Source organism: Scyliorhinus canicula, chromosome 8 (assembly GCF_902713615.1).
Source record: "Scyliorhinus canicula chromosome 8, sScyCan1.1, whole genome shotgun sequence".
Lineage (NCBI taxonomy): Eukaryota > Metazoa > Chordata > Chondrichthyes > Carcharhiniformes > Scyliorhinidae > Scyliorhinus > Scyliorhinus canicula.
In genome coordinates this window covers 117,141,154-117,154,496 of record NC_052153.1, presented here as the reverse complement: position 1 = coordinate 117,154,496, position 13,343 = coordinate 117,141,154, and the positions used below count along the sequence as shown (strand labels likewise).

The 13,343-nt window shown below is 44.5% G+C and overlaps 1 protein-coding gene across 4 annotated transcripts in view; it reads left to right on the top strand.

The window, feature by feature from the left end:
* The window catches only part of fer (fer (fps/fes related) tyrosine kinase), a 364,060-nt gene that overhangs the window by 149,039 nt on the left and 201,678 nt on the right, over nucleotides 1-13,343 (top strand). For all 4 annotated transcript variants that reach the window (XM_038805140.1, XM_038805141.1, XM_038805139.1 and 1 more), the window contains exon 8: nucleotides 2,605-2,727. In XM_038805140.1, the coding sequence (XP_038661068.1) occupies nucleotides 2,605-2,727 (123 nt within the window). The remainder of the gene's footprint in view (nucleotides 1-2,604; nucleotides 2,728-13,343) is intronic.

The following is a 13,343-nucleotide window of genomic DNA, read 5'->3' as shown; positions in this document are numbered from 1 at the left end:
AAGCTTGGGTGTCCTCATCAAAAGTCACTGAAGGCTAACATGCAGCAGGCAAATAGGGGCTGTTTAGCACACTGGGCTAAATCGCTGGCTTTGAAAGCAGACCAAGGCAGGCCAGCAGCACGGTTCGATTCCCGTAACAGCCTCCCCAAACAGGCGCCGGAATGTGGCGACTAGGGGCTTTTCACAGTAACTTCATTGAAGCCTACTCGTGACAATAAGCGATTTTCATTTCATTTTCATTTCATTTCAAATAGGAAAGCTAATGATATGTTGCCCATAATCGCAAGAGGATTTCAGTACAGGAATAGTGAAGTCTTGCTTCAATTGTAAAGAACCTCAGTGAGACTGCACCTGGAGTACTCTGTACAGTTTTGGTCCCCTTACCTCAGAAACAGTATTATTGCCTTGGAGGGAGTTTGGCGAAGGTTCTCCAGACTTTTTACCAGGATGGTAGGACTGTCCTACGAGAGAGATTTGGGAAATTACGCCTGTAATCTGTAGAGTTTCGAAGAATGAGAGGTAATATCATGGAAACCTCCAAAATACTGGAAGGGATAAATAGTGCAGATGCAGGAAAGATGTTTTCCCTCATGGGGGAGTCTAGAACTGGGGAGATGATTTCAAGATGGGGGAAGTAACTTGGGACTGAAATACGGGGAATGGTTTTTAACTCGAGGGTTGTGAACCTCTGGAATTTTCTACCCCAGAGGACTGTGGGTGCTCAGTCACTGAGTATGTTTACAGCAGAGATAGAGGTTTTTAAATGCCAGTGACATAAAGGGGATATGGAGAGATAGTGTGGGGGGGAAAAGGCATTGTAGTGGATGGTCAGTGATGATATTGAAAGATGCAGCAGGCTCGATGGGCTGAATGCCGTACTATGTTCTATGTTCCTAAGGATATTGGAACTAATATTACTGCTGCTGAGATGTAATTATAAAGCTTATATAAGGTAATCCAGCAGAAATGTAAAAAAAATCAACCCAAGACCTTGTGTTTTGTTTAGTGAGTGTCCTTGTTGAGCTATGATAAGCGTGATGGATGTAGAAATTATATGTAATACTTCATATCTGTTGCAGTAATGTTTTTAAATGCCTGGGTTAAGGTGTATATTTGTTGCAGTAATATAAGTTAAGGTACCCAGACTGTGTGTCTGTTCAGGCTGTAATTAGGGAGTTGTAAAAGAGTGAGTTAATATTTGATTTTAACCACTTATTTGGTTAAAGGTAAAGGGCGAATGGAATTGTGATTTGATTGCTGGAGATTCCCTGGAGAGTAGATAGTTTATGAAGGAGTGCTATTCCTTAGCTAAGCAGGTCATGGAACATAGTGGGATACAGATGATGTAATTGGTTGGAGGAGCCAGGTCTGCCTGTTGTTTTGCACTCTGTTTTAGGATTTTAGTTGAACAGCAGTTTTGCCAAATGCTGTTAAGTTGCGCCAAAATGCACTAGATCTGCTCTTGAAAGGAACTCTCTCCAAAAGTCTCCATGCAGCTAAGCAAGTACGCTGTTTTGTTAACTTTATCTATAAGTGGCATTTGAACTGTATTGAGTGCTTAATTGGAATTAATAGCAGATATAGATAGTAAGTTCAACTTTTCCTTTTGTTTAAGAACTGTTAATTGTAAAGCTATTTCTTTGATATTAATGTGGTTAACTAATCTAACGTGTGTTTTAACATAAAATATACCTATTGGAAAGAGTCATCACTACTGGGGTGAAGTATCCTTTCCTCATAGTTTTATAAATTTAAAAATAAAAAATTGTTTGGGGTTCTTGTCCTAACAAATGTTGAGGTCTGGTCTGCTATCTGAATATAAGTATCATGTAAACAGACTTTTAATAAGCCTGCTCTAGTATTTGATAGTACTTCTTAAAACTCCTTTGTTTTATCAGTTTCTGTGTTAAATAACTGTAAAAGCTCTGAAGGAACTCTTTAGGAACTTGTTATGGGCCAGGGGAGTATGGGCCAGGGGAGAACACCCAAGTGTATCATGGAGTTTACCTGACCCACGACTTTTAATAGATTGTTGTTATGGGGAGCACAAGGGCAAAAGAGATCTAAAGTACTTTTAAAGCAAAACCATGTTTATTTATGAATCCAGTTATAACCCACAGGAAACATCTTAACAACTATCAACCCCAATAATCCACACAGATACAATATTCTATAAGTAACCCTTCATAACCTTCCTAACAACATCCAAAAGACTCTTTTTACAGAAAGACTCTTTTTGCAGGTTTAAATTCTCTACAGAAACAGGTATTACTTTGAAATCCTCAAATGATCTGGAGACAGTCTTTAGATTGCAGAGGGAGATACTTGTACAGCTGCTTGCTTTGCCTGCAGCTATCCAGCTCTGAAAACAAAACTAAAACACACTGTAGCTGTCTGCTCAAAAACGAAAGTAAAAGGCAGACAGCCCAGCTCTGTCCACACTCTGACATCACTGCAGCTATTTGCTAAACACCCATTTTAAAGGTACGTCCACTACAGCTATTTGATAAACACCCAGTTCTTAAAGGTACTCTCGCATGCCAAATTTGCTTTCTTCAAATATTTGAGTAAAAAATAATTTGTTGGTCCTGTCTCCAATCATAGGCTCAAAACAACAACTGAAGACTTGGTCCAAACACAACGAACTATTACCAGTAAGGAAGAAATAATGGTGGAATTGGAGAAGAAAATTGAGGAGACTGTACTGACATATGAAAAGAAATCTGAGTAAGCACCAAATATTCTTACTCAGTTATTGTTCAAGATACTGTGATTTAGACTGGGATAGCTTGCAGAATCAACCTTATTTTAATGACGCTTTTTACTTGTTAAAATGGCATGCCTCCATTTTTACTGTCTTCCTGTCTCATGCCATCCTGCAGCTCAGACAAGAAAGTTGACAGGGTGCAGGGTATAAATGATTCCTTCGACTACAGTAAGAGAGGTTCTTTAGCATGAGCCAATCCATATAATTCTTGGAGAAAAGAACATTACAGCACAGGAACAGGCCCTACGGCCCACCAAGCCTGCATCTATCCAGATTCCTTATTTAGACCGACTACTTATTGCCCAAACGATCTGTATCCATCGATTTCCCCGTCTATTCATGTGTCTATCAAGATACATCTTAAACATTGCTATCGTACTGTCCCCCACCACCTCCACTGGCAACGCATTCCAGGCACCCACCACCCTCTGTGTGGAAAACTTTCCCTGCCCTTCTTCCCTAAACTTTCCCCCACTCAGCTTGAATCTGTGCCCCCTTGTAATTGAGTCTTCTATCCTGGGGAAAAAGCTTCTGACTATTCGCTCTGTCGACACCTCTCATAATTTTGTAGACCTCAATCAGGCCTACCCTCAGCCTCCGGCTTTCCAATGAAAACAATCTGAGTTTCTTCAACCTCTCCATAGCTAACACCCTCCAGACCAGGCAACTGCTTGTTAAACCTTCCTTGCACTCTCTCCAAAGCATCCATGTCCTTCTGGTAGTGTGGCGACCAGAACTGCATGTAATATTCCAAATGTGGCCTAACTAATGTTTTCTACAACTGTAACATTACCTGCTGACTCTGTACTCAATGCCCCGGCCAATTAAGCTAAGTATGCCTTATACTCGTCAAGATTATTTGCTGAGTATAATTGAGTTTGAATAACTCAAAGCAGAGACTTAAATCCTAAAATCAGTTAATGGAAGACCAATACCCAACATTTTCATTTTAGTTTTGTACAATTGAATGTGCATGTACATTGTGATGTCAGTTAGGAAATATTACTACTTTTCTCATATAAAATATATTCCACAAAAAAAAGTAACTTTTCAGTCTATTCACCAGAGTTTGACAAAGTATTTTCTTTTCATACATTTTCTCATTGTAGTTCAACTAAGTATAAACCTCAGTTAAGAGGCCAAAACACGAGTTCAGAAATGAGTATGGACTGAGGATTGTTCCATTCATTAAGTTGATTTGAAATCTTCAGAATGAGAGAGGAAAATCAAGCGAGTTAACTTCTTCAGTTAGCGATATAAGAAAGAATTAATGCATGTTTTTTAAAAGAAGTATATTTATTAGAATTTTACATTTGAAAAATGGATGCAACAAAATTAGAAAATAGTAAGGAGAGCGGGGGAAAAAAATGGCTCCATATACATGGGCACAAAATGGGATAGGAGAACAACATCATAACTGGCTAGGTACTATCATTGGACAAAACAGAATATTCCTGTGACCCCCACAAGAAACCAAGGGGAGAATCGGATAAAATCATAAAAACGCCACAGGACGGTGCACACCCTCCCACGCTGCACTACTTGCAGCATGGTTGAATGCACATCAACACACAAGCCTCTCATCTCCAGCAGCAATCTTAAACCTAAACCTGCTCAGCCACATCTGCACCTATCCAATCCCATCTAGGACAAGGCACAACTCCCATCACAGAAGGAGAGAAATGATAACACTCCAGCCCTAACCTGGTGGAAGAGGAACTATCAGGACACCAATCGATTGGGAATCCTGGCCGGTCCTCCTCCCCCAATCCCCAAGGGCCCCTACGTCTTCCTCTAGGCCAGACCAGAACCAAGGCCTGCACTACGCTCACTCACATGAGAGAAGAAATAAGAGACCCCCAGGGAGGGGGCACCCAGACCAATTTGTGAAAAGCACTGCCATATGAAGGATGCCCAGACCAACCCAAATCCCCCATCCTCAACCACAGATACCAACTTAACTTCAGTCTGCTCTAATAACACACAAGACCCTCTATCAGACCTCTGGTAACATCATTTAAGAGCAAGACGCACAAAAAGTAGTTTCCGGCAGGGTCTTTGTTATGCATTTCTTTCACCCGGTTTTTCGGGGGTTTTGGTGTCCAAGCTGGGGTTGTCAAGTGGGTGGACCCTTTCCTGATGGTGGTATGTTAAAATTGTTGACTAAAAGCCCAATACTAAGGCGGCTCAAGAGGGTAGCCCGTCAAAGGAGGGTGGAGGAGAAAAGATGTCTGCTGCACCCATTTCATTAGTCAGGCTGGACGTGGTAATTGCACAGGAGGTGGAGAAATTCGACAAACAGGTGAGCAGGCAGTTCAAGTGGCAGGGTGCGGAAGAATCCTTTAAAGCCACTATCGAAGAGGCTTTGAGAATGATCTGTGAACAGCTGGTGAGAACCTTGAATATGGTGTGAGCATGAAGTGCGACGTTGAAGGGGGTGGGGAGGCCTTGTCGTGACACGAGGACCTGTTTCCCTTGTGAGAATCAGAGTTGCTGCTGGTGGTGGATAGTAGTAAAGGCCTGAGGTCTAAAGTGGAGGACCTGGAGAACAGATCACGGCAGCTTGAAGCTGACCCAGTATTTTGCCAGTATGTTTTCTCAGTTGGTGGGAGGGATGAAGTATTTGCCCCTCCGGAGCTGTGTAGAGCCCATCAGGTGCTCAGGCAAAAGCCAAGGCTGAATGAGCGACTGGGATGGTGTGGATATACCAGGACGTTGGAACTGAGCTGGCGAAGAGGTGTATGGCCTCCAACAGTGCGAAGGTAGTATTTTATAATAAGGGCGTGAGATTTGGTGTAGTGTACCCAGCGTGACTGTAGGTCACAATGCACTGAAATGACCACTTCTTTGACATGGCGGAGCAGGCGGAGGCCTTAATTAGGACATGTCCAGGAATTTGGTCCTTGAATGTACCTTACGCACCGAACTCCTTGCCCCTGGGTGCAAGGACTGTGAAGAGGACTATATGGGACTCTGTATAAAGGAAGGGTGTTTGCAGTTTATATCAAGGCTGTTATGTGTCTGTTCTGTGACTTTTGTGCGATTTGGGGTGGGATGGTAATAAAAAAGATTGTTACATTTTATGTGGGGGGGGTCCGGGTTTGACAATAGGGTGGCAATTGTGGTTTGCAGGAGAATTTGTTTTCAGGAGGAGACGGTGGATACTGGTCTGGGGGTTGTTGTTATGTGATTGTTACAGGTACGCTGGAGGGGACGGCCGTGGTGCTAGTGAATGAGTATGCCCCAAATTGGGATGATATAATGTTTATGAGATGGTTATTGGTTGCTATTCCAGAATTAGATACATGCCAACTGATTGTGTGGGGGGAGGGGCCTGATCAGTGGCTTATGCACCCAGGGGCAAGGAGTTTGGTGCGTAAGGTACATTCAAGGATCAGTTTCTTTGTTCTGGATAGGAGCCTGCTTCTCAGAATGAAGAGTGCAAAATATTTGGCTGTGATCATCTCAGAACACACATCGCATTTGGTGGACCTGAATTTGGAGGCAGGTCAGGCACTGCGTACGGGTTGAAGGCTGGAGGTCGGACTTTTATCGGATCTTGGGTTTTTTGCAAAATTCTCCAGGGCCATGTGGAATGTAACGGAAACAGGATAGTCTCACCGTCGACGGTGTGGGAGGTGTTAAAAGCGGTAATACGGGGAGAGGGGGGGAGATCATCTCGTACAAGTCACACATGAATAGGGAGAACTTGAGGGACTGTCAGGAGGTGGTGGACGAGATTTTGGGTATAGATAGATAGATAGAACAGTACAGCACAGAACAGGCCCTTCGGCCCTCGATGTTGTGCCGAGAGAGTATGTGAACCAAAAAACAGTTTTGGGCAAATGCTGATTAACCTACTATCCACAGGTCGGGTGGTGTGCCAGCTGAGGTGCTTAAAAGGAATGGTATATGAATATGGGGAGAAAGCTAACCACCGGTTTGCTCATCAGTTAAGGCAGAAGGAGGTTGCCAGGGAGGTAGTGCAGGTACGGGGGAGGGGGGACTGGTTTCTATCCCAGCAAAAGTAAAATTAGAGTATTTAGGTTCTTTTATGAGGGGTTCTATAGGTCGGAGTTGCCAGAGGTCGGGGGATAGTGGAGTTTTTGGAGGGATTGGAGTTTCCTCAGGTGGGAGAGGAGTTGGGAGAAGAATTGGAGGCGCCGGTGGAGTTGCAAGAGGTCTGCAGGGTCTTGGGAAAGGTGCAGACGGGAAGGCACAGGGATCAATGGGCTCCAGATAGAATTCTATAAGAAGTTTGCAGGTCAGCTGGCCCTGTTGGTGCTGGGGATGTTTAATGACTCATTGGTGCGTGGGTGTCTCCCAAAGACTCTAGGGCAAGCGCCCACCTCCTTCCTTCTGAAGAAGGATGATGAGCTCAGTGTGGACCATACCACCCAATTTCAAAACTTTTGGCCAAGGTCTTGGTGTTGAGGCTGAAATCATGGGTGTGATGATCCATCCCGCTGCGCCACATTTCTGCTTCCCCTAGCCAGCGGGATGCTCTGTTACGCTGGCCGGTCAATGGCGTTTCCCATTGTGGGCCAGTCCCACACCGTTGGGAAACCCCCAGGCTGCAAAACGGAGCGTCCCGCCGGTGGAGAATCCCGCCCCTTGTCTGTGGAGGTAGTGGGGGAAGGCCATACGGGATTTCTGAATGGTAGAAAGTTGTTGGTTAATGTGAGACAGTTATTTAAATTGGTTCTCACACTGGTGCGGGGCCAGACTTGGAAGTAATTGTATCTCTGGACGCAGGAAAGGCAGAAAAGGTAAAATGGAGCTACCTATTTGATGTGTTAGAGACGTTTGGCATCAGTCCAGGTTTTGTGGCATGGGTTAGGCTGTTATATGATGCACTGTCTGCAAGTTGCAAAGGAATAGCTTGAGTTTGGGGCTGTTTAGGTTGTACAGAGGACGAGGCAAAGATGTCCTATGTGCCCTCTTCTGTTCATGCTGGTGATTGCACAGCTGGCAATTGTTTTGAGGGCCTTGGATAACGTGTGTGTGTGTGTGGTCACTGTTACTTTAGGGGTGGTTGTTGTGATTTGTATAAAATGACAAAAGTTCAACAAAAATATTTATTTAATGAAAGACCCTCTATTAATTCCAATAGTACCGAAAATAGCTAAAGAGAAAGACCCATGCAAGGAGAAAAGCCAAACTCGGCCCGAAGGAAGAGTCAGACAGCCCAGTCCTCCCCAGCATAACAAAAAGTGTCTAGGGTGATGAACGAAAACAACACGATTCTCAAATCAAAAAGGAAAGGAAAATTGAGAGCCAATACGGATGAGCTGTAATTGGGGGGGAAGTTATCCATAATGACAGCAAGGTCGAACTAACCCTGCCAACCCTAACCTTCTACCATGCTCAGGCATCACTCAACCTCTCTCCAAACAAAACAGGAGGGTAAAAACAAAGAAAAAAAAAACTTCCCTCTTTACAGTGTTTTATAATCACAAGGTTATAAGACACTATAAAGAATGACTACTTTAAGGATTAAAACTGTGCACAAATCCCAGTTTTTATATTCGACTAAACTGAACTGGCTAAATCAGGATAACCACTGTACAGGCTATTATGCTCATCTTACACATTTCCTTGTCGGGAAAAAAGACAGCATCAAGCAATCAACAACATGACAGGGAGGAATGTCCAGGATAACAATTGAATTTGCAGGGCAGTCTTCAGGATAAAGACATCTTCCTAGATGCACAAAGAAAGCAAAAGCCAAGGATAAAATGGGATCAACAAGCACTCATCCTTCAAGGATTCTAGCGATTGAAACACTTCCACCATGCTGTCTCACTGACACCCAGGCGGTCCACAGACTAGGCCTTGATTGGGACGGGGGATGGGACGGGGGGATTACTGATACACGGTAACCAATTTTCATACTCACTCGGGAACACTTCCACCACCTCTTGCCATGGATCGGGTTCATTGGTGTGCTTCTCTCAGTCCCCCTCTCCTTCTTGTGAACCTGTCAGGATGGATGACGAGCCATGTTGCAGGTTCTTGACAGTAAGGAGGTGGGCCTCAACCTGGAAAAGTGCTTTCTCAAGTACAAGATTGGGTGCCTCCAATACCTCCATAAAAGTACCCCGCAATTCTTGAAGCCCTGATGACCTGCACCTCAGAGCCGAGACTTTCAGTCAGGATGACATCTCCGTTGACAGGCATCAACTGACACACAAAGCACCATCATGGTGGGAGCCTGTTCAATAGTAACCGCGCCACTGAAAGTGCTCCAGCCCAGCCCCTTCTCACCGTCATGGACAAACAAGAATTTTTGTATTTTATCTCCGTTCTTTCTTGCAAGAACACTGACCGAACACTGACCAAATTCCTCTTGGGGCATAGCATAAGCCATGTACCCCAAGAAAAGACAAATACGAAATGTGCAACAGGATGAAATTATGGATTAAAAGGTAAGTAAAGCCGGAGATTGTGAAAGTCCCACACTCACATCACATGACCCCCATTAATGCATGTTTAAAGGATAATTACAAAATTGCCTCACCTAGGGGTTTGTACTTTCTTTTCTTTCAAGACTTCCTCACTATGACAATTTGTGTTATATTACAGATTATATACTCAGTTTATCTTTTGTTGAGTACATTTGCTTATTAAATACTGAAATTCTGTTGATTTTCAAAGCTGTAAGAAAGTTCCTTTTAGGTCACGTTTGTAGATCCAGTAGATAAAGGAATTTGGAAAAGTTCATCATCCTAGGCTCACGATCAGAACATTTACCACTTAGAAGGGTTAGTGATGGTGTTCTTGACAGCATAAGAAATTGGGACTCATCTGAGTGTAATCTAAAATTAAATGCTTGAGTATCAATTGGGAAGGTACAGAAAAGAACCAAATGTAATACCGGATGTGATTTCAAAATCGAGTAGTGTTGTGATAGTTCAAGCACCAGATTACATTAGTCTTGCACAAAGACAGAATTACTAGCAGCGCTGAGCAGGCCAGACAATATATTTTGGAGACAAAAGAATGGAGCATGTTTCGGGTCAGAAATATTTCAATTTACCTCCTTGTGCACAAGTCCTGCTTGACCTGCTCAGCTGCATTTTCTATTTTTATTTCAAATTTACAGCTTTTGGTTTTACACAAACCATCCAGTAATTTAAAAAAATAAATTCAAATGATCCTGTTACATATTCTTGCTGAATCAAGTGCCTTACTTCTATTTTTTAATAATTGAAAGCTCCTGGAGTTTAGGGATTTCACACCAGAGTCCTCTGATATTAGGGATTCTACTGTACTTTTATTTGCGTTCCAATCATCAGTAAAATATATGGATATCTGAAGGTCTGCCAACCTCTGAACCTGTGGAGATCAATCGCTAGATAAGCAGAAGAAATTCTCTGAAGGTAGCAAACTGTAGAGGACCTAGCTAGTTTGGTGTTGTTATTTTGACATGGTTGGGCAGCACACAATTACAGTACTGTCATGCTTTTTGATCTATCTTTGGCCATTTTTATGCTTAGTTCTGAAACTGTCATCAGAAAACTTGATTGTGACATTTTAGGATCTTGAATAAGACTCTTGCTTCTGAGTCAGAAGATTGTGGGTTTTGTCCCCCACTCCACAGATACATGAGCATAAATTACAGGCTGAAACTGAAGTGCAGTACCAGCAAAACTGTCATATTTGTACAAGATACTGTACTGAGTCTTGTGTACCCTTTCGGTTGGAGATAAAGATCCCATACCACTACTCGAACAAGAGCAGGAGATTCTCCTGATCTCCTGGTCAACACTTGGTCATTACCTCATTGCTCTGTCTGGAATTTTGTACGTGCAAATCAGCTGTCATATTTCACTGCAACAGGGAGTACGTTTGGAAAGTGATTTATTTGCTGTGAAGCACCTTTGGCTATGCTGAGGATGTGAAATTAGCTCATTCATCCCTCCGTTTCTACCCGTCATCCTTTCTTTTGCTTGCTCTTTTGTTTGTTTTGCCCACTCCATATCTTTCTTTTTGATTGTTTCCAAATTCTCTTCTGTTCCAGATCATTTTTAGCAGCAATTTTGAAATCGTGAATGAAATGAAATTCTAAATACAATTTGCTGTCAATTTTTCATTCTGTAGTTCCCAGACGTTCTGTAGTTCCTAGAGGCCAGACAAATGACTAGTTTCGAGGATTTCTAACGAGGTGTCTCACTCCGACTTTCTAGAAAAGGACGCAGATGCCAACCCATACATCTTGCTGCTGTTTGAGTATATTTTATACTCTTGTATTTGAGCATCTTTCAAAAGCTTAACTATACTGAACTGAAATTTACTCATGACCCAACAGAATTCTGTTCTCTTCGTTCATGCTCGTAGGCAAAATAAATTTCAAAAGTCCAAAGATGTGCAGGTTAGGTGGATTGGCCCTGCTAAATTGCGCCTTGGTGTCCAAAAAGGTTCGGTGAGGTTAAGAGGATAGGGTGGACATGTGAGCTTAAGTAGGGTGCTCTTTCCAAGGGCCAGTGCAGACTTGATGGGCCAAATGGCCTCTTTCTGCACAGTAAATTCTATGATTTTTTGATAAATTTGACTTTCCCTGAAACCCCAATCTTGAAGCAACGTATCATCATACAGCATAGAATAATAATAATAATCGCTTATTGTCACAAGTAGGCTTCAATGAAGTTACTGTGAAAAGTTACTCGTCGCCAGATTCTGGTGCCTGCTCGGGGAGGCTGGTACGGGAATTGAACCCGCGCTGCTGGCATTGTCCTGCATTACAAGCCAGCTGTTTAGCCCACTGTGCTAAAACAGCCCCTTAGCTAAACCAGCACAAACTGGAGGAACAGCACCTCATCTTCCAGTCAGGAGATCAGTCAACTCAGTGTACACATGGCAGTTCTTTGAAAGGGTCATCCAATTAGCTCCATTCCCTTGGCCCTTGCTCAAAGCTCTGCAATTGTTTCTCCTTCAACCATTTATCCAGTTCAATTTTGTAAGGTTGGGGATGTCAGTTCATTTTCTTTTTTTTTAATAAACAATTTTATTGAGGTAGTTTTTGGCTTTATAAACAGTTACAGACATCATCAGAAAGGAAGCAAAAAAGGCAAAAATGTGCAAACATCCACGTACTTTCAATACTTCCATCATACCGTATTGCACAAGCCCGCTCCCCTCCCACCCGTACTACCCGCCATATTTTCCCTCCTACTCTACTCTACCCCCCCCCCCCCCTCCCCCCACCCCCCTGCTGACGCTCACTCTCCCGCAAAGAAGTCAATAAATGGTTGCCACCTCCGGGTGAACCCCTGCACAGATCCCCTCAAGGCGAACTTAATTTTTTCCATCCCCAGGAAACTTGACATGTCCGCAAGCCACCACTCAGTCTTCGGGGGCTTTGAGTCCCTCCACGCCAATAATATTCGTCGCCGGGCTATCAGGGAAGCAAAGGCCAGCACATCGGCCGCTTTCTCCCCCTGGACGCCCGGGTCTTCCGAAACCCCAAAAATTGCCACCCCTGGACTCATCACCACCCTTGTTTTTAGCACCTGGGCCATGACCCCCGCAAATCCCTCCCAGTACCCCCTCAGCTCAGGGCATGCCCAAAACATGTGCACATGGTTCGCTGGTCCTCCCGCGCACCTAGCGCATTTGTCCTCTATCCCGAAAAATTTGCTCATCCGAGCCACCGTCATATGGGCCCGGTGAACGACCTTAAATTGGATCAGCCCGAGCCTTGCACATGTCGCGGTCGAGTTTACCCTACTCAGGGCCTCTGCCCACAGCCCATCCTCCATTTCCCCGCCTAGCTCCTCCTCCCATTTAAGTTTCAGTTCCTCTGTCTGGGACCCTTCCTCCCTCATGAGCACCTTATAAATACCTGAGACTCTACCCTCCCCTTCGTCCCTCCCAGAGACTATTCTGTCTAGGATCCCCATTGGCGGGAGGCGCGGGAAAGATGGGACCTGTCTACGAACAAAGTCCCGCAGCTGTAGGTATCTAAAATCATTTCCCCCTACCAACCCAAATTTCTCCTCCAAGCTCCTCAAACTCGCGAAGCTCCCTTCCAGGAACATATCACCCACCCTTCCCGCCCCTGCTCGCCGCCATACTCGGAACCCCCCATCCATACTGCCGGGGGCAAACCGATGGTTGTCGCAGATTGGCGCCCAGACAGACGCCCCCATCTCCCCCACATGCCTCCTCCACTGGCCCCATATCCGCAGGGTCGCCACCACTACCGGGCTGGTGGTGTACTTGGCCGGCGGCAGCGGTAGAGGAGCCGTGACCAGGGCTTCCAAACTGGAGCCCCTGCACGAAGCCGCCTCCACTCGCTCCCAAATAGACCCCGTACCCACCATCCACTTCCTTATCATAGCGATGTTGGCTGCCCAGTAATAATTGACCAGACTCGGCAACGCCAGCCCTCCCTCGCTGCGGTTCCTCTCCACCATCGCCTTCTTAACCCGCGGAGACTTTCCCGCCCAGACAAAGCTCATGATCAGCCCGTTAACTCTTTTGAAGAAGGACTGTGGGATAAAGATCGGGAGGCACTGAAAAATAAACAAAAATCGAGGGAGGATTGTCATCTTTACAGTCTGCACCCTCCCTG